The sequence below is a fragment of the Scyliorhinus canicula genome, chromosome 3, assembly GCF_902713615.1.
Source record: "Scyliorhinus canicula chromosome 3, sScyCan1.1, whole genome shotgun sequence".
Classification (NCBI taxonomy): domain Eukaryota; kingdom Metazoa; phylum Chordata; class Chondrichthyes; order Carcharhiniformes; family Scyliorhinidae; genus Scyliorhinus; species Scyliorhinus canicula.
In genome coordinates this window covers 186,396,577-186,417,657 of record NC_052148.1, presented here as the reverse complement: position 1 = coordinate 186,417,657, position 21,081 = coordinate 186,396,577, and the positions used below count along the sequence as shown (strand labels likewise).

Below are 21,081 nucleotides of genomic sequence, written 5' to 3'. Positions count from 1 at the left end.
ATTCAAAAATAATTGCTGTTAAAACTTTAGCAGTGGTGCAGGTGAAACATATTCCTTCAGAATCAATGGGAAAGGGGGACAGATCTCAATATAGTTCAGATCATTATTTGAGTACTCGTAAGCCAGGCTATTGGAGGTTCTGGACGTTTTGTTTCAAATGGATAAGATTTCCCTTGCTCGTCCAATAAGTAAACAAATTAACATTTGAGATACAGCAGCAGATCAATCACTGATGATAGCTGATGATAATGAAGGAAAAAGTATTAATGGAAGGGGATGAACCAGTTTTATTGCAGACAGTTAATTTATGAAGTAATTTTGTAAACTGATTTGTTACAGTAGGAATTATTTCAAAATTATCTATTGGAGAAATGGATTTCATTCTAGGTAATGATTTGGCTTGTGGAGACAGTAATGTGATAATTGTATTGCAGCAGGCAGTTTATCATGGTGATCTCAACAAACCTTTGAAAATGGTGGAGAAAAATGAGACACTAAATGCCGATAACAAGCAATTAAAGGAAACCCTGATTAACACAGAAAAGCAACTTTCACGTATGAAAGAGGGGTTTTGAGAATAAAAAAGATAGGAACAGTTGACTGAGGGCTTGAACGGTCTAAAAGATAAATTTGAAAAAGCAAACGTAGCAAGTTAAAACCAAGTAAACTTTAAGCACAAGTATTTGTGAGGTATTGTGGAAAATGTACTGAACTAGAAAATTCTGGTAAATCAGAAGAATTGGTTGAATGCAGGATTAAAAAACAAAACTAATGAACTGTTTGTTCTTCTCATGACAAAGAACAAACAAAGAAAAGTAACGCAGAGGAACAGGCCCTTCGGCCCTCCAAGCCTGCACCATCCACGCTGTCCATTTAAACTAAAATCTTCTACACTTCCGGTGTCCGTAACCCTCTATTCCAATCCTATTCATGTATTTGTCAAGATGCCCCTTAAACGTCACTGTCGTCCCTGTTTCCACCACCTCCTCCGGCAGCAAGTTCCAGGCATCCACTACCCTCAGTGTAAAAAACAAAATGCCTCGTACATCTGCTCTAAACCTTGCCCCTCGCACCTTGAACCTATGCCCCCTAGTAATTGACCCCTCTACCTGGGAAAAAGTCGCTGACTATCCACTCTGTCTATGCCCTTCATAATTTTGTTGACATCTATCAGGTCACCCCTCACCTCCATCGTTCCAGTGAGAACAAACAGATTTTATTCAACCTCTCAGCATAGCTAATGCCCTGCATACCAGGCAACATCCTGATAAATCTCTTCTGGTAGTGCGGCGACCAGAATTGAACACTATACTCCAAGTGTGGCTTAACTAAGGTTCTATACAGCTGCAACATTACTTGCCAATTCTTATACTCAATGCCCCGGCTGGGGCTGGTTTAGCACAGGGCTAAATCGCTGGCTTTGAAAGCAGACCAAGGCAGGCCAGCAGCACGGTTCAATTCCCGTAACAGCCTCCCCGAACAGGCGCCGGAATGTGGCGACTAGGGGCTTTTCACAGTAACTTCATTTGAAGCCTACTCGTGACAATAAGCGATTTTCATTTCATTTCATTACAATGAAGGCAAGCATGCCGTCTGCCTTCTTGACTACCTTCTCCACCTGTGTTGCACCTTTCAGTGACCTGTGGACCTGTGCACCTAGATCTCTCTGACTGTCAATACTCTTGAGGGTTCCACCATTCACTGCATGTTCCCTACCTGTATTCGGCCTTCCAAAATGCATTACCTCACATTTGTCCGGATTAAACGCCATCTGCCATCTCTCCGCCCAAGTCTCCAAACGATCTAAATCCTGCTGTATCCTCTGACAGTCCTCATTGCTATCCGCAATTCTACCGACAAGTTCTGAGATTCGTGAACTTCAAACAAAATGGTGGAAAAGAAAATGATGGATGGTATGGAGTGTTTCAATTTCAAAGTTGTTTGTGTGAACAATAACTCTTTGTGGAATACTGATACAGCTGAGGAAAAAACTGATCCACATAATATTACTTATGTATCAAAGTCAATAATGGACAAAAAGAAAACAACTGAGGTATCTGCTGAATTGGAAAATACAAATTCCAATCTGCTGAATTGGAAAGTACAAATTGTCAACCAGAAGTGAAGAAATTGTAAAGTGATATTTCTGAGTCAATGACTAGAGACTCTGATTTTAAAATGCTCGCCGGTGATGCTAGACAAGATGTCTGGAAGATGTGCAGGTAGGTAGGCTGGCCATGCTAAATTGTCACTTCAGTGTTCAGGGATGTACAGGTTAGATTGCGGGGGTGTGGACCTGGGTGGGGTCCTCTTTCAGAGGGTCAGTGCAGACTCGGTGGCCCGAGTGGCCTCCTTCTGCACTGTTGGAATTCTATGATTCTGTGCAGTAGTTGGAGAAAATGCAAGTGAACAGTTTGACAAAGACCATTCAAACTCTACAGAGTCCTGAACTGAGATAGTTCAGAAATTAAGGGTTAGTACGAACTATGAAACTTCAGAGAGGGGAAGTGATCGACATGGCTCAAAAGGAATTGAAAATAACTTTTTGAAGTAGAACTGGGAGAAAGATAAGTTCAAAGAACAAATAAAGCTTTTACAGTACTATTTTAAGTGAACATAAGCATTTAAAGAATATTCTTGAAATGGCTATAAGAGATTTTGACAAGAGAAGAAAGGAGATGTTAATGCACCAAAAATGACATTTTGACTGCGTTAAATCGAAATGCAAATTTACCACATTTGAATTTGGAAAGTTGGTGATGAAAAGGACAGTGGACTTAAATAAAACATTGATTTCCGAGTTGAAAACTGGAAATCAGAAGAAAAAGCACAAGATTTAATGTGTTACCATGCATATAGTGTCTGATAATGCTTTTAAAATGGTCTTTGGTTAAATTATTGCAATTACGTATTATGACATGTGTAATTGTGAACAATGAAAACTGCACTTGCATGATGTAATAAGTTACGTGGTTAGATATTTGTCATGTAAAATGTGTGTGAAGTGGATGAAAAGCCAGTGTATAGAAATTATGAAGATTTATTTATTTCAATTGGGGACCTATTGGAAGGTTGTTTTGAGGGATTTATATTTGTATTTGTAAACATTAGAAATAAGATGCAGATTTAAGTGTGTTTGAGTTCATGCTTCTGTGCCTGGAAGGGTAAAACCTTTAGTTAGATTCATGCTAGATAAAGGTTTGTGTATGTGCGGGGGTTGGTTAAGTTCTAACTTTGTGTCTATTTTGCTTAGAGCATGAAGAATAAATAAACCAGCAGTAGTTGCTTAGCAATTGGAACCCTGTAAAGTCGAGAAGTTTTAAAGTTTTAGTTTAGCTAATTTGATTGCAGTTGGAGGTGGAGGAAGATAAAACAGCTCTCTTAGCTCTGCTAAAAGCCGTTGGTTTTCGACGGTTAAAATGGGAACATCTGTCTCTGCCTTGCTCGAAGTCGCACGATGGACTAATGACTAAGAAAACAAACGCCGTAAATCTAAAGTTCATCTAGTTAAGGAAACTAGAGAAATAAAGTGTCCAAGAAGTCTGGAGTTCAGTGAACACAGATCAAGGTATTGTTCAGAAAAAATCAAGGGAAAATGTGTTCCGAGTTAAAGGGAAATGCAGTGACCAGATTTTTTAAAGCAAGGCAGCCGTATTCAAAAGTTAAACAAACTTCTGATGCCATCTTAATACAGTCCGAGAATTGAGTTAGAGAAATTGTGAGCAGTTTGCACAGCAGTCAAGGACAAGAAATCCTAAAGGAGTTGATATGAAATCCTGACTGGCTATAGTGTTACAAGTGGAGCAGAATCTTTATTTAAAAGTGTAATTTGGAAAACCTGGGCTGGATTTCGGAATATAAGCCACTAAGGGAAAGCATGATTACAAGAGAAGATTTAAAGCATGTTTCTGGAGGCGGAGTTTGTAAACTCTAACGTGACAGACATCTGGAGGGATTCTGAGGAGACATCCACAGATATTCACTTGGGGTTTAAAGTGGACAGTGTATTTGCCGACAGTAATCTTGTGTGCTTAAAGGGGACTTTGTGCTAATGAGAACATTGTAGAGTAAGATGTCCTTTGTATTCGGTATTGCTCCTAAAACCTATGTGCAATTGGTAAGATGGGGGGGGGGTGTAAAATGATACTGTATCATTATCCAATTTTTTCACATTTAATCATTTTTTTTCTTGTTGTTAAAACTAGTTCACGGTCCTGTGGCATTTTATTTTTAAAAAGTTGGTATTTTAAGCCAGGGTTCCATTCTGGGATCTTCCCAACCAGTTATAACATTGAATGCAATCTTAACAATTTTGTTGAACAGTTGCATAGTTATTTCCTCTACTCTTCTTCCATCAACCCCCATGCCACCCATTGCATACATACCTCCACATCACTTTTTGAGGAAGCCTCCTCAGAGCTCCTGCTAATTTGTGTGCAACATCATCTGACAGATACTTCACACCAGCTCCAAATGATACCAGGACAAAGCCTCTCTCCTTAGCATCATCTGCCCAAATCATGAAGTCCTGAATTATCCAAAAAAAAGGAATGCAAATAAATATTTCACTTAAATAAAACAAGCATCTCTAAATGTACCATCCTGTAAAATATATAGAATCAGACACATCTTCGCCAATATTCTTTTTACTTTATAGGATCTTATTGTGGACATGTAGTAAGCCTAAAGCAGCCATTTTTTGTAATCGTACAATTTTTGAGCTGGCACAATAGCACCCCGTCCCCTGGTTCTTTAATTCTTTATTAGAATGGAGATGCAGATGGAGGTTATTGTCAATTGCACTGTGGAAAACACCATGTGGATTCACAGCAGGTAGCAATTATTTAACTATTTACACTTCCCCAACAGACAGTGTAACCAAATTCTGAGATCTTGCATTAAACACTGTAGAAACAGTGAATGGTGGGATTAGGCCTGAAAGAATCAGCTGACTGACGTGCAATTTGTAAAGCATTTAATTCTTTCTGGATAGTAAAAACTCAGGTTTTGAATGACTTGACTATCATTATGGTTCATGTCTTGGAAGGCACCAAATGTAGTCGTTTCAATCATGTGAGAATTAGTCATACAAACATTTCCCAACAAACAAGAAAAGTGGGAGTATTGTTCTGGGTTTCTCTGGGCTGTATTACATTAGCATTTCACAAACCCAATGTTAATATCTTCCTTTAAGTCCACTTTTCTCTGAATGGTATTCTGCTTCCATGGCTGCTACTACTTGCTTTGTTTTCCCATTAATATCACTGCTCCCAATGTTTGTGACTGTAATGGGCATTTGTCAACTCTGTCCATTTTTTGAATTGCTGACTTTTTCAAAGTAAAAAGAAGAGCACAGCCAAAGAGACAGGAACAGCGTGTTGGCACTGTTGTTCAGTTACAAGGACTGCACAGGTGCCAAAGCAGAGAAAGATGGGTAAAGTATAGGAGAAGCCGGAGCTGAACTGGAAGGCAAGGAGAGATGAAATTATCACAGACATGTCTTTCTCTAGTAGAAATCTGGGTATTTTTTTAAAAACTGCTTTGCAAAGCTTTAAGGGAAGCAAATCAAAGAACATAAGAACTAGGAGCAGGAGTAGGCCATCTGGCCCCTCGAGCCTGCTCCACCATTCAATGAGATCATGGCTGATCTTTTGTGTACTCAGCTCCACTTTCCGGCCCGAACACCATAACCCTTAATCCCTTTATTCTTCAAAAAACTATCTATCTTTATCTTAGAAACATTGAATGAAGGAGCCTCAACTGCTTCACTAGGCAAGGAATTCCATTGATTCACAACCCTTTGTGTGAAGAAGTTCCTCCTAAACTCAGTCCTAAATCTACTTCCCCATATTTTGAGGTTATGCCCCCTAGTTCTGCTTTCACCCACCAGTGGAAACAACCTGCCCGCATCAATCCTATCTATTCCCTTCATAATTTTATATGTTTCTATAAGATCCCCCTGCATCCTTCTAAGTTCCAACGAGTACAGTCGCAGTCGACTCAACTTCTCCTCGTAATCTAACCTCTTCAACTCTTGGATTAACCAGCGCCAGGACGTCCTTTCCTCAGGTAATGCGGCCAAAACTGAACACAATACACCTTTTACAGTTGCACATAACCTCCCTATTCTTTAACTCCATCCCTCTAGCAATGAAGGACAAAATTTCATTTGCTTTCTTAATCACCTATTGCACCTGTAAACCAACTTTTTGTGACTCATGCACTAGCACACCCAGGTCTCTCTGCACAGCAGCATGTTTTAATATTTTATTATTTAAATAATAATCCCTTTTACTGTTATTCCTACCAAAGTGGATAATCTCACATTTGTCAACATTTTATTCCATCTGCCTGACCCATTCCCTTAACCTATCCAAATCCCTCTGCAGACTTCCGGTATCCTCTGCACTTTTTGCTTTACCACTCATCGTAGTGTCGTCTGCAAACTTGGACACATTGCCCTTGATGCCCAACTCCAAATCATCTATGCAAATTGTGAACAATTGTGGGCCCAACACTGATCCCTGAGAACCAGAGAAACACCCATTAAACCCCACTCTTTGCTTTCTATTAATTAACCAATTCTCTATCCATGTTACCACTTTACTCTAATGCCATGCATCTTTATCTCATGCAGCAACCTTTTTTGTGGCACCTTGTCAAAAGAGAAGAGAAATAAGCTTAACTCATCAAAATTAACCATTAAACTTGCTGGACAGATAGCACTTTCATCCTCAACTGGGGTGAGCAATAATCAAGATTTCTCTTCAGAACTTGAAACTTACAAGTACCAAAATCACCACAGATTCCACAACAATTCTAGGGCTGGATTCTCTGTTTCACAACGATGGAAACGCGAATTGTGATTGAACGAAGGCTGTGGTGTCATGCAAAAGTAGAGGTTTGCACCCAGTGCCCATTCCAGCACCATGCTCCAGTCTCTTGCTGGCGGTGAAATTAAGGCTTGTGATGTGCACCAGCAGGGCCATGGAAAACCATCATTTGCATGCATTTAAATCTACTTAGCGGCTTGAACAGAATATGTTCCACTCTCCTGCGATGGTCCACCCCTCTTAGGCATAAGTCTCACAGGTGCAAATTAGTGCAAGTATTGACATGCGGGGCCTGGGCGCCATGACAGCGAAGGGGAGTGGGAGGCTGAAAATGCTCAAAGACAGATGGGCTTGCTGGGGTGGCAGCTGCTTGGGCTGGAGGTAGTAGTGGGTGTATTATTCCTTGTGTCTGAATAAAGCTTGTAGTCTCACAGTTGAAGCAGATGCTTTATTGTGTAAGTTCATTCTCTCACCACACTTATACTAGATGTTACATCTGAGCTGTCTGTCTGTATCCTGCTCAATAGCTGCCATTCCTGTGAAGAGTGACCCCCTGACTTTCTGTTTGTCTATTATATACATCTCTGGTGCTCCCTCTAGTGGTTAATTAGTTGTAGTGTATTTACATTAATCCCTTGTATATATACAGTGATGCATATCACTATAGTGGGGAGTGGCTTGGTACCAACTTCATGCACACCGTCATTACTGCAGTTTGCCTTTAGAACGCACCCCTTTTGTGCTTCTAACAGGCTCCTGGCTGCTCACACTGCTGAATGTTGCCTGTGTCTTTTGAATGCTCAGAAGTCTCTGGTCATCTGGGAGCCGACCCAGGCCACCCCACTGGACACCCTCACACTCCAGTTGTTTCATCAAGGGGCTAGGTGTGGCCAAGCTCCATCAGGGGCCCACCAGGTGTTGGCACTGCTCAGAAGTGCTGCGCGGTTGCAGGGGATCGGCAGGCTTCAGCCCAAACAGGGCACTAGCACCGTGGCCTTTGGAGCCCTGTTTCTCTGCCTCTCTCAGGGAAGGAGCCTCACCAGTGACCTCCATGCCCCTGGATCACCAGCAGTCTCCTCCTGATGGGCTGGCAGCGCTGGCTGCCTCTGCCACCATCTCCCGGACAGACTCTGCTGCCCATCCTGGGGAAGTGATAGTCGCTCTGCTCCTCACTCGCATAGGGCTGTGGGTCCACTTCTGACTCCCAACCTAGAGGGGGGGGGGGGGGGGGGTCTTCTGTGAGCCATCTTTGTGGCTGTAGTCGGTGCGTGGTAAGTGCGTGCTAAGTGGAACACTTGAAAAAAGCTCCAGCGAGGACAGCACTGCTGCCTCACAGCGCCGAGGTTCGATCCCGGCTCTGGGTCACTGTCTGTGTGGAGCACATTTTCCCCGTGTTTGCGTGGTTTTTGCCCCAACAATCCAAAAACGATGTGCGGGGTAGGTGGATTGGCCAATGCAAAATTGTCCCTTAATTGGAAAAAAATAATTGGATACTCTAAATTCAACAAAAAAACAGCTCCAGCTGTGGACAGCACGATGGTGCAGTGGTTAGCACTATTGCCTCATGGCACTGAGGACCCGGGTTCGATCCTGGCCCCTGGACACTCTGTGGAGTTTGCATATTCTCCCCATGTCTGCGCGGGTAGGTGAATTGGCCATGCTAAATTGCCCCTTAATTGGGAAAAAAAGAATTGGGTACTCTAATTAAAAAAATAAAACTAATAAAAAAGCAGCTCCAGCTGCCAGACTCTTTCGCGGCAACAGCAGCCCAAGCAGTTAGAACACTTGCTGGGCTGGGAATTGCTCAGAGTTCATGCCAGCAAAGTGCTGGCCAATTTGCATGTCCTGACTCGCTTGCCGAATAGCGCCCCCCACAGTAATACAAATCACAAACAATTCAATGCTGGCAGCCACGCATGTCTCCAAAACTTACAATCCTACCCCTAGTCAGCCTGGTTTTGAAATTCTAATTTGCGAATGGCTGTTAAAGTGCATAAAGAATTCTTGGTTTTATAATTGGGTAGCTCTACCAAAGGCCCTCAAAGGCAAGATGGGTTAAACAGCCTTTTCTGTGCTGCATTTTTCTACAAATCTAATACTATAAATTAAGGGGGAAGAGTACAACAGGGAGTTATACTAACATTTATAAACCACAGTTAGGCCTCAACTGAGCAGTACATTCAATTCTATGCACCTCACACCAGGAGGGGTATATAACGGTGGTTTATAAAGGGTGTAGAGTAAATTTGCACCAGTGATGAGACAAAAGAAGCTGGGATATTCTCCATGGAGCTGAAATAAGGGAATATGGTGTTCAAAAGCATTAACAATTTTGTTGGAATAATTAAGGAGGAACTGTTTCCAGTGGCAAGAGTAATCGGAAAGCATAAGAAGCAGAGATATTTTAAAATTCTGCAGTGAGTTGTCATGATTTGGAATGCATTGCCCAAGCAGATTCAATGGTAACTTTCAAAAACAATTCAGATAAATACTTGAAGAAAATTGTCAAGGGTTATTGGGAAAGGGCAGAGCAATGGTACTAATTGGATAGCTTTTTCAAAGCACAATGGGTCAAATAGCTTTCTTCTTGCGCAAGTCAAAAAGACACAGCCGGAGTGAGGCACATCCAGAGTGCGAAGTTGGAACTTGGTAATTTGGTGCAGTGAGGTAATTCGGTGTAGAGTGGGCGAAGGTGCTTTTTCTCTATTGTTTTGTTCTCTCTCTTCTTTTAATTTTTAATCTGCAGGGAGAGAACCAGGGAGCATCCGAGACCCTGGGTGAGTTCTCCCAGTGAGCCAGAGTAAGAATTTGATGCTTGGTGGTGATTCGAAGCTGGGTGGGGAGGTGGTGCTTTTAACCCTGGTAAGTGGCAAGTAGTTTTTCTTTTTTTCTTTTCACAGTCTAATTTATTTATTTTTCTTTCGTTTTTTGAAATTGTTGTAGTATAAGTTAACATAAGGTTTAAGACATGGCAGGAGATCCCAGATCCATGTCATGCTCCTTGTGTGCGATGTGGGAGCTCAGGGACACGTCCACTATCCCTGGCTCTTTCACGTGCAAGAAGTGTGTTCAGTTGCAGCTCCTGTTAGACCGTTTGACGGCTCTGGAGATAGAACATAGAACATAGAACAGTACAGCACAGAACTGGCCCTTCGGCCCTCAATGTTGTGCCGAGCAATGATCACCCTACTCAAACCCACGTATCCACCCTATACCCGTAACCCAACAACCCCCCCCTTAACCTTACATTTATTAGGACACTACGGGCAATTTAGCATGGCCAATCCACCTAACCCGCACATTTTTGGACTGTGGGAGGAAACCGGAGCACCCGGAGGAAACCCACGCACACAGGGGGAGGACGTGCAGACTCCACACAGACAGTGACCCAGCCGGGAATCGAACCTGGGGCCCTGGAGCTGTGAAGCATTTATGCTAACACCCATGCTACCCTGCTGTCCTGGATATGCGGATGGACTCACATTTGGAGTATCCGCGATGCTGAGGAGGACGTGGATAGCACGTTTAGTGAGTTGGTCACACCGCAGGTGAAAGTTACTGAGGGAGATAGAAAATGGGTGACCAAAAGACAGAGCAAAAGTAGGAAGGCAGTGCAGGTGTCCCCTGCGGTCATCTCCCTGCAAAACAGATATACTGCTTTGGATACTGTTGGGGGAGGTGGCTCACCAGGGGAAGTCAGCAGCAGCAAGGTTCATGGCACCGTGGCTGGCTGTGCTGCGCAGCAGGGCAGGAAGAAAAATGGCAGGGCTATAGTGATAGGGGACTCAATCGTAAGGGGAATAGACAGGCGCTTCTGCGGACGCAATCGAGACTCCAGGATGGTATGTTGCCTCCCTGGTGCAAGGGTCAAGTATGTCTCAGAGCGGCTGCAGGACATTGTTGGGGGGGGGGATGAACAGCCAGCTGTCGTGGTGCACATAGGCACCAACGATATAGATAGAAAACGGGATGAGGTCCAGCAAGCTGAATTCAGGGAGTTAGGAGTTAAACTAAAAAGTAGGACCTCAAAGGTAGTAATCTCAGAATTGCTACCAGTGCCATGAGCTAGTCAGAGTAGGAATATCAGGAGAGATAGGATGAATGCATGGCTCGAGGGATGGTGCAAGAGGGAGGGATTCAAATTCCTGCGGCATTGGGACCAGTTCTGGGGGAGGTGGGACCAGTACAATCCGGACGGTCTGCACCTGGGCAGGACTGGAACCGATGTCCTGGGGGGGTGTTTGCTAGAGCTGTTGGGGAGGGTTTAAACTAATGTGGCAGGGGGATGGGAACCGATGCAGGAAGTTGGAAGGTAGTAAAACAGGGACAGAAGCAAAAGGAAGTAAGGGGGAAAGTGTAAGGCAGAGAAGCCATAGTCAAAAATCAAAAAGGGTGTACAAGCTACAGTGACTGAGGGGAGCTCAGTGAATAGGCCCAGTAATACTAAAAGGAATAAAACTGGAGATGTTAAGGTTCAAAACAGAGGTAAAAAAACGAACATAAGTGTACGTTACCTGAATGCTCGTAGCATTCGGAATAAAGTAAATGAGTTGATGGCACAAATCATTGTGAGTGACTATGATTTAGTGGCCATTACTAAAACATGGTTAAAGGACAGTCACGACTGGGAGTTAAATATCCGAGGGTACCAAACTATTCGGAAGGACAGAGTGGATGGTGAGGGAGGTGGTGTAGCTCTGTTATTTAAGGATGACATCCGGGCAATAGTAAGGGATGATATCGGTGCTATGGAGGATAAGGTTGAATCCATTTGGGTGGAAATCAGGAATAGTAAGGCGAAAAAGTCACTGATAGGAGTAGTCTATCGGCCACCAAATAGTAACGTTATGGTGGGGCAGGCAATAAACAATGAAATAACTGATGCATGTAGAAATGGTACAGCAGTTATCATGGGGGATTTTAATCTACATGTCAATTGGTTTAACCAGGCCGGTCAAGGCAACCTTGAGGAGGAGTTTATAGAATGTATCTGCGATAGTTTCCTCAAACAGTATGTAATAGAACCTACAAGGGAACAAGCGGTCCTAGATCTTGTCCTGTGTAATGAGACAGGATTGATTCATGATCTCATAGTTAGGAATCCTCTCGCAAAGAGCAATCACAATATGGTGCAATTTAAAATACAGATGGAGGGTGAGAAGGTAAAATCAAATACTAGTGTTTTGTGCTTAAACAAACGAGATTACAATGGGATGAGAAAAAAACTAGCTAAGGAAGACTGGGAGCAAAGACTTTATGGTGGAACAGTTGAGGAACAGTGGAGAACCTTCCAAGCGATTTTTCACAGTGCTCAGCAAAGGTTTATACCAACAAAAAGGAAGGACGGTAGAAAGAGAGAAAATCGACCGTGGATATCTAAGGAAGTAAGTATCAAATTAAAGGAAAAAGCATACAAAGTGGTAAAGATTGGTGGGAGACTAGAGGACTGGGAAATGCTTAGGGGGCAACAGAAAGTCACTTAAAAAGCTATAAAGAGTAAGATAGATTATGAGAGTAAACTTGCTCAGAATATAAAAACAGACAGTAAAAGTTTTTACAAATATATAAAACAAAAAAGAGTAGCTAAGGTAAATATTGGTCCTTTAGAGGATGAGAAGGAAGTTTTAATAATGGGAGATGAGGAAATGGCTGAAGAACTGAACATGCCAGTGACTGATAGAAATGAGGCTATGACAGGTGAGGACCTCAAGAGGATTGTTATCACTTTGGAGGTAGTGATGGGCAAGCTAATGGGGCGAAAGGTAGACAAGTCTCCTGGCCCTCATGGAATGCATCCCAGAGTTCTGAAAGAGATGGCTAGGGAAATTGCAAATGCACTAGTAGCGAGTATCAGTAGTAGTATCAGTAGCGAGTGGTGACCCTCAGGGTTCCGTGTTGATCCCACAATTGTTCACAATTTACATAGATGATTTGGAGTTGGGGACCAAGGGCAATGTGTCTAAGTTTGCAGACGACACTAAGATGAGTGGTAAAGTGAAAAGTGCAGAGGATACTGGAAGTCTGCAGAGGGATTTGGATAGGTTAAGTGAATGGGCTAGGGTCTGGCAGATGGAATACAATGTTGACAAATGTGAGGTTATCCATTTTGATGGGAATAACAGCAAACTGGATTATTATTTAAATGATAAAATATTAAAGCATGTTGCTGTGCAGAGAGACCTGGGTGTGTTAGAGCATGAGTCACAGAATGTTGGTTTACAGGTGCAACAGGTGATTAATTAGGCAAAAGGAATTTTGTCCTTCATTGCTAGAGGGATGGAGTTTAAGACTAGGAAGGTTATGCTGCAATTGTATAAAGTGTTAGTGAGGCCACACCTGGAGTATTGTGTTCAGTTTTGGTCTCCTTACTTGAGAAAGGACGTACTGGCACTGGAGGGTGTGCAGAGGTGATTCATTAGGTTAATCCCAGAGCTGAAGGGGTTGGATTACGAGGAGAGGTTGAGTAGACTGGGACTGTACTCCATGGAATTTAGAAGGATGAGGGGGGATCTTATAGAAACATATAAAATTATGAAGGGAATAGATAGGATAGATGCGGGCAGGTTGTTTCCACTGGCAGGTAAAAGCAGAATACGAGGCATAGCCTCAAAATAAGGGGAAGTAGATTTAGGACTGAGTTTAGGAGCAACTTCTTCACCAAAGGGTTGTGAATCTATGGAATTACTTGCCCAGTGAAGCAGTTGAGGCTCCTTCATTAAATGATTTTAAGGTAAAGATAGATAGTTTTTTGAAAAATAAAGTGATTAAGGGTTATGGTGTTCGGGCCGGAAAGTGGAGCTGAGTCCACAAAAGATCAGCAATGATCTCATTGAATGGTGGGGCAGGCCCGAGAGGCCAGATGGCCTACTCCTGCTCCTAGTTCTTATGATTCTATAATTTAACAATAACCTGTGGAAACATGAAACTAGAATCCAAGTACAAAAAATATTGGAATGACATTTTTAAAAATTAATAGCGACATAAACTGTACCACAAACAATATCTCCTGCAATTGCAAGCACTTAGTGTAGAATCCTTTTCTGTTTGTGCCATGGTCCACTTATCCCAAATTCCAAACATATGGAAATTACACATTTGTAATGAATGTAGTAAAGACACGAGAAAGGAGAACATTTGCAAACTAACCAAAAGACGATAGGGTTCCATCTGCAGTCAACTCAATCTTGAAAGCTACAGGCAGCATTAGTTCAAGCACAATCCATAGCAATAAGAGAACCAAAGCATTGGCAGTTCCCACAGGCATAGCACTTCAAGAGAAGAAAGTCGGCACAGGCATGTCTTTTAGACTATAAACACAATGAAAAACGTGTACAAGCAGACATGGAACTACACATCATTAAATGGAAAAACATTGCAAAAACATAACGTCAGATGTGCATAATGTTTGTGCTGCAATGTATGCATCATATCCAATGCATCTTTCAAACTGGCATCATGGAGACTTTTTTTTTTGGAATATGAAAGACGTAAACCATAACAAACAAAATTCCATAAACAAGCACTTTTCACAAAGAATCCCGCCCCTACTCTTCCCCCCCACCCCCTAAACTCTAACAGTGACAAATTCTTTAAAGTACGCTATAAACAGTCGGCATCTTCAATAGATCCCTTCAATTGACCTTCTCAAGGTGTATTTCACCTTCGAGGCCCACAAACAACTCCCTCAAATCACCTACCCATGTCGAAGCCTTTGGCGGTGCCGCCATCTTCCAGCCTAATAGAACACCGTCTCTGTAGCACCAGCGAAGCAAAGGCCAGGACATCCACCCTTGCTCCCATCTGCAGTACCGGCACATCAGAGACCCCCAAACTTGCCACCAGTGGGCAGGGTTGCAGCCCCACATTCAGAATCGCCGACATGGTGTCAATAAAGGACCAGCAAAACTTCAACAGCCTGGGGCACTACCAAAACATGTGCGTGTGATGTCCGGGTCCCCTTGAGCAATGCTCGCATCTATCTTCTGTCCCTGTGAAAAAGTGGCCCATCCTCACTACAGTGAGGTGCGCTCAGAAAACTACATTTAACTGAATGAGGCTCAGCCGCACGGAAGGCGATGTCGCTTTCAGCCTCAATGCCTCACCACACCCCTTCCTCTGGTATTGACCCCAACTCCTCCATCCATTTCGCATTCATCCCCTCAACCAAACCTAACTCCTCCCCTGCTATTCACTGATACATCCCAGACATACTACCCTCCACCGATCCTGTGCAGTATAAAATCCGCTCCAGCAAGGTAGATGGAAGACCAGAAAAAAACTGCTTAACCTAGTTCCGTACCTAAAGGTACCCAAATCTGTCACATATCCGAAAGCCCATATTTCTCCTTGAACTCCTCCAAGCTAGAGAACTGCCCATCATAAAACAGATCTCCCACCTTCTCCCAGCCCTCATCCTTCCAAGCCGGAAATGAGTCATCCAGCCTTGCCGGCTCAAACCGGATTGGCACAGATGGACGCCAGTGGCGAGGCTGCCGCCAATTCGAAATATTGACAGAGCTGCTTCCAAATTTTTGCGTGGCCATCATGACTGAGTCTGTGGAATATTTTGTTGCCGACATCGGAGGCTCCCAAGCTTGTCTCACTAACAGACTCCCATTCCATCTGCATCCAGAGAGCCTTTGGGCCCCGCACTACTCCAGCACCTTCTCCACCTTAGCCGCCCAATAGTAACATAACAAATTTCGCAGCGTGAGGCCCCCAGCCTATCTCTCCCTCTGAAGCACCTCTCTTCAAATTCTTGGAACCTTGCCTGCCCAGATAAATCCAGGAATAAACTGGTCCACCTCATGAATAAATGTTTTGGGCAGAATTACTGGGAGGCATTGGAATAGGAACAGAAATCTAGGCAATATATTAAGATTAATCGATTGAACTCGGCCCACCAACGGGAGACTGTCCCACCTCTGCAAGTCTGCTTTGACCCTCCCCACCAAGCCCGTAAAATTCAGCTTCTGTAGCCACCCCCAATCTCCTGCCACCTGTACTCCAAGTACTGGGAGCTGGTCGCTGCCAATCAAAATGGCAACCACCTCATTCTAGTGCCCCCTCCGCTGCCCCAACACAAAATATTAACTTTTTCCTATATTATGCTTGTAGATCATAGAATTTACAGTGCAGGAGGCCATTCGGCCCATCAAGTCTGCACCGGCTCTTGGAAAGAGCACCCTACCCAAGTTCAACACCTCCACCCTATCCCAATAACCCCACCCAACACGAAGGGCAATTTTGGACGCTAAGTGCAATTTATCATGGCCAATCCACCTAACCTGCACATCTTTGGACTGTGGGAGGAAACCGGAGCACCCAGAGGAAACCCACGCACTCATGGGGAGGATGTGCAGACTCCGCACAGACAGTGACCCAAGCCGGAATCGAACCTGGGACCCTGGAACTGTAAAGGCATTGTGCTATCCACAATGCTGCCGTGCTGCCCTAATATATATATAGCCTGAGAAAGACCCAAATCGCCACAAAATCTCCATGATGTCACCAACAGCTGTCTCCGGATCCCTATAACAGCAAATAGTCAGCACATAACGATAACCTGTGCTCCACCACCCCCCTCCCCCCCCACCCCCATCCCATTCCTTCGATGCCCTCAATGGCTCAATTTCTATTAAAAGAGCCCCGATTTAACTGAAAGGTCTCAAGAGTTCATCATATTAGTACAAACACTGGCAAACGGTGCCGCGTGCAGCAGCCACACCCAGAACACAAATCCTGGTCCCAGCCCAAATTACTCCAATACATTAAAGAGGCATCCCCACTCCACCCAATCAAACACCTCTCTGCATCCAAAGATACAATAATCTCCAGCACTTAACCAGTCGCTGGGGTAAGCACCACATTAAGCAACCAGTGCACATTTGCAGACACCCTCCGCTCTTTCACAAACCCCGTCAGATCTTCCCCAATTAACTCCAGGAGAAAGCCAACACCTTGGCCAGCAATTTGGCATCTAGGTTCAACAGGGAGATCTGACGGTATGACCCACACTTCTTGGGGTCTTTGTTCTTTTTCAAGAGCAACGAGATGAACGCCTGCCCCAATGACCCCAGGTGAGCTTCCCACTCCAAGGAGTCCCTAATCATGCCCAGTAACAATGGACCCACTGATCCATGAACTTTTCATAGAACTCCAGTGGAAACTCATCTGGCCCCGGTGCCTTCCCCAATTGCATCAACTCTCCCTGGATCTCCTCCAAACAAAGTGGGACCTCCAACTTCTCCCGCAGGTCCTACCTCACCTTGGGAAACATGAGACTCCTTAATAACTCCGCAATCCCATGTCCATCTTTTGGTGGTTCCGACGATATAACTGCTCATAAACTGCTCATAAAAATCCTTGAAGGAGTGCAACTTACTCCGGATCGGAGTCCAACTTACTCTCCTGATCCTCAACCTGAAAAATCTCACAATCCATCTCCTGCCGCCTCAACTGATAAGCCAAATGCCGAATTGCTTTCTCTCCATACTCGGATACTGCCCTTTTGCTCGCCTCAATTCCTGCACCGCTTTGTCCATTGACATGTCAAAATGCATTTGCAGTTCCTTCCTGCACATCAACAATTCAAGGGTCAGATCGCTCACATATCTATGATCCACGTTCAAAACTTTATCCACCAATTTCTATCACTCCTCCCCAGCTTCCACATCCACGTGTGCTTTAATTGCCATAATCTCTCTCCTGATCACCACTTTCAATGCCTCCCATAGAATTGAGGGTGAGACCTCACCATTATCATTGTACGCAATAAATTCCCCAAAATCTGACAACAACCCGACATCGAACCACCAACCTCTGAGGCACCCTTGGCCCACTCCTAGTGCCAAGTCCACCCAATATGGGGCGTGATCTGAAATCATTGCCCTTTAAAAAAAAATGTTTGTTGGAGTTTTCATTGTATACTGTACAAAATAAATAAATTGGTGCAAAACCAAAGAAACTTTGTAGTAGCTGGACATTAGATGTAACTTCCAATACCCCAACCTTTGATCCAATTCTCCCCAAGTGCTATATCTAGCCACCTCTTGAATATATTCAATGATTTAGTATCAACTATTTCCCGTGGTAATGAATTCCACAGGCTCACCACTCTTTGGGTGAAGAAACATCTCCTCATCTCTGTCCTAAATGGTTTACCCTGAATCCTCAGACTGTGACCTCTGAGGCACCCTTGGCCCACTCCTAGTGCCAAGTCCACCCCTTGTTCTGGACACACCCATCATTGGTAACATCTTCCTTGCATCTACCCTGTCTAGTTCTGTTAGAATTTTATAAGTCTCTATGAGATCCCCCCTCATTCTTCTGAACTCCAGCGAGAACACTCCCAACCAGGTCAATCTCTCCTCATATGACAGTCCCGCCATCCCTGGAATCAGTCTGGTAAACCTTCGCTGCACTCCTTCGAGAGCAAGAACATCCTTCCTCAGAGAAGGAGACCAAAACAGCACACAATACTCCAGGTGTGGCCTCACCAAGGCCCTGTACAATTGCAGCAACACACCCCTGCTTCTATACTCGACACCTCTCGCAATGAAGGCAAGCATACCGTTAGCCTTCTTTACCGCCTGCTGCACCTGCATGCTTGCCTTCAGCGACTGGTGCACAAAGACACCCAGGTCACGTGCACACTCTCCTCTCCCAATTTACAACCATTCAGGTCGTATCTGCCTTCCTGTTTTTGCTTCCAAAGTGAATAATCTCGCACGTATCCAAATTATATTGCATCTGCCATTGATTTGCCCACTCGCCCAACCTGTCCAGATCATGCAGTAGGATCCCTGTATCCTCGTCACAGTTCACCCTCCCACCTAACTTGGTAGCGTCTGCAAACTTTGAGAAGTTACATTTTGTTCCCTCATCCAAATCATTAATATATATTGTGAATAGCTCGGGACCAATACCTGTGACACCCCATTAGTTACTCCCTGTCAATTGGATTGGGGGAATTAGCTCAAATGGTAGAGTGCTTGCTTAGTTGCGAGAGGTAGTGGGATCGTTGCCCACATTCTCCACTTTTGAAGGGCAGCACAGTAGCACAGTGGTTAGCACAGTTGCTTCACAGCTCCAGGGTCCCAGGTTCGATTCCCGGCTTCGGTCACTGTCTGTGCGGAATCTGCGTGGGTTTCTTCTGGGTGCTCCGGTTTCCTCCCACAGTCCAAAGATGTGCAGGTTACGTGGGTTGGCCATGATAAATTGCCCTTAGTGTCCAAAAAAGGTGGGGTGCGGTTACTGAGATAGGGTGGAGGTGTGGGCTTGGGTAGGGTGCTCTTTCCAAGGCCGGTACAGACTCAATGAGCCAAATGGCCTCTTTCTGCACTGCAGAGTCTATTATTCTATAGTTCTATGACCCATTAATTCCTACTCTTTGTTTCCTTTCTGCCAACCAGTTTTCTAGCCTCGTCAAGACATTTCCCCCAATCCCATGCTCTTTAATTTTGCACAATAATCTCTCATGCGGGACTTTGTCAAAAGCCTTCTGATAGTCCAAATATATCACATCGACTGCCATCTTCAAATAATTCCAGATTTGTCAAGCATGATTTTCCCTTCATAACTCCATGCTGACACGGACTGATCCTGCCACTGCTTTCCATATGTTTCGCTATAAAGTCCTTGATAACAGATCCAAGAATTTTCCCCACTACCGATGTTATACTGGTCTATAATTCCCTGCTTTCTCTCTACCTCCCTTTTTGAATATGGAGTGACGTGAGCTGCCCTCCAATCTGCAGGGACAGTTCCAGAGTCTGAGGGGCTGTTTAGCACAGGGCTAAATTGCTGGCTTTGAAAGCAGACCAAGGCATGCCAGCAGCACGGTTCGATTCCCGTATCAGCCTCCCCGAACAGGCGCTGGAATGTGGCGACTAGGGGCTTTTCACAGTAACTTTATTTGAAGCCTACTTGTGACAATAAGCGATTTTCATTTCATTTCATTTCAGAGTCTGTAGAATACCAGAAGATGATCACTAATCCATCCACTGTTTCCAGAGCCACCTCCTTAAGCACTCTGGGATGCAGATTCTCAGGCCCCGAGTGCCTTCAATCCCATCAATTTTCCTTGTATCATTTCTCTATTAATGTTGATCTCCCTCAGTTCTCCCCTCTCACTAAACCTTTCATTCTCCAACATTTCTGGTATCTGATTTGTATCCTCATTTGTGAAGACAGAACCAAAGTGTGTATTCAATTGCTCAGCCATTTCTTTGTCCCTCATAATGCATTCTCCTGATTCTGTCTGCAGGGGCCGACATTTCTCTTTATAAATCTCTTTCTCTTCACATATCTATAGAAACTCTTAGTGTCAGTCTTTATGTTCCCTGCAAGCTTCCTTTCGTACTGCACTTTCCCCTTCTTAATCAATCCCTTCGTCCTTCTTTGCTGAATTCTAAACTGCTCCCAATCCTCAGACCTATTCTTCTTCTTGGCCAATCTGTATGTTTCTTCCTTGGATCGGATACTAAGCCATGGATTGGGCCTCTTACCCGTTTTGCTTTTGTGCCAGACAGGAAATGAACAGTTGCTGTTGTTCCCCCACGCGCTCCTTGAATGTTTGTCATTGCCTATCTACTGTCATCCCTTTAAGTAACTCTCCCCAATCTATCAAGGCCAAGGGCTTGCTTGAATGGCAGTCCCCTCAACTGTTGCTCAGGTTGAGCTTGTAACCAGAGAAGGATCCAAACTCTTCCAGGAGCTTCACAATTCCTTCAATGCTGCTTTGCAGGCCCGAGATGCAGAGGAGTAGGTCATCCACATGGAGTGAGACTTGTCTCCTTTTCGGATGCCCTTCCAGTTTTTCACCGTTCTGAAGGTGATTGCCAACGGCTCGACTGCCAGAAGCAGGGAGAGCGGGCATCCCTGCCTTGTGCCCCTATGCAGCTGGAAGCATAGAGCTGGTGGTGTTGGTCTGCATGCTCGCCATGGGGGCATTGTACAGGAGTTTCACCCATGAGGTGAACCCTGTCCCAAGCCCAAACCACTCTAGTACCTCAATGAGGTTCTTCCACTCGACTTTGTCGAAGGCCTTTTCTGCGTCCAGGGAGATGATCACCTCTGGTGTTCTCTCCCCAGATGGGGTCATTATCATGTTTAACAGTCGCCCGATGTCCACGGTTAGCTATCTACCCTTAACAAAACCTGTCTGGTCTTCTGCAACGACCTCTGGTCAGCAGTTCCCTAGTCACCGAGTCAGGATTTTTGCGAGTATTTCCACATCCACATTAAA

General features: G+C 44.3%; 1 protein-coding gene across 3 annotated transcripts in view; it reads right to left on the bottom strand.

Moving 5' to 3' along the window:
• Positions 1 to 21,081, bottom strand: part of ugt8 (UDP glycosyltransferase 8) — a 335,492-nt gene that overhangs the window by 123,657 nt on the left and 190,754 nt on the right. For all 3 annotated transcript variants that reach the window (XM_038791886.1, XM_038791889.1, XM_038791888.1), the window contains one exon: positions 4,386 to 4,528. In XM_038791886.1, the coding sequence (XP_038647814.1) occupies positions 4,386 to 4,528 (143 nt within the window). The remainder of the gene's footprint in view (positions 1 to 4,385; positions 4,529 to 21,081) is intronic.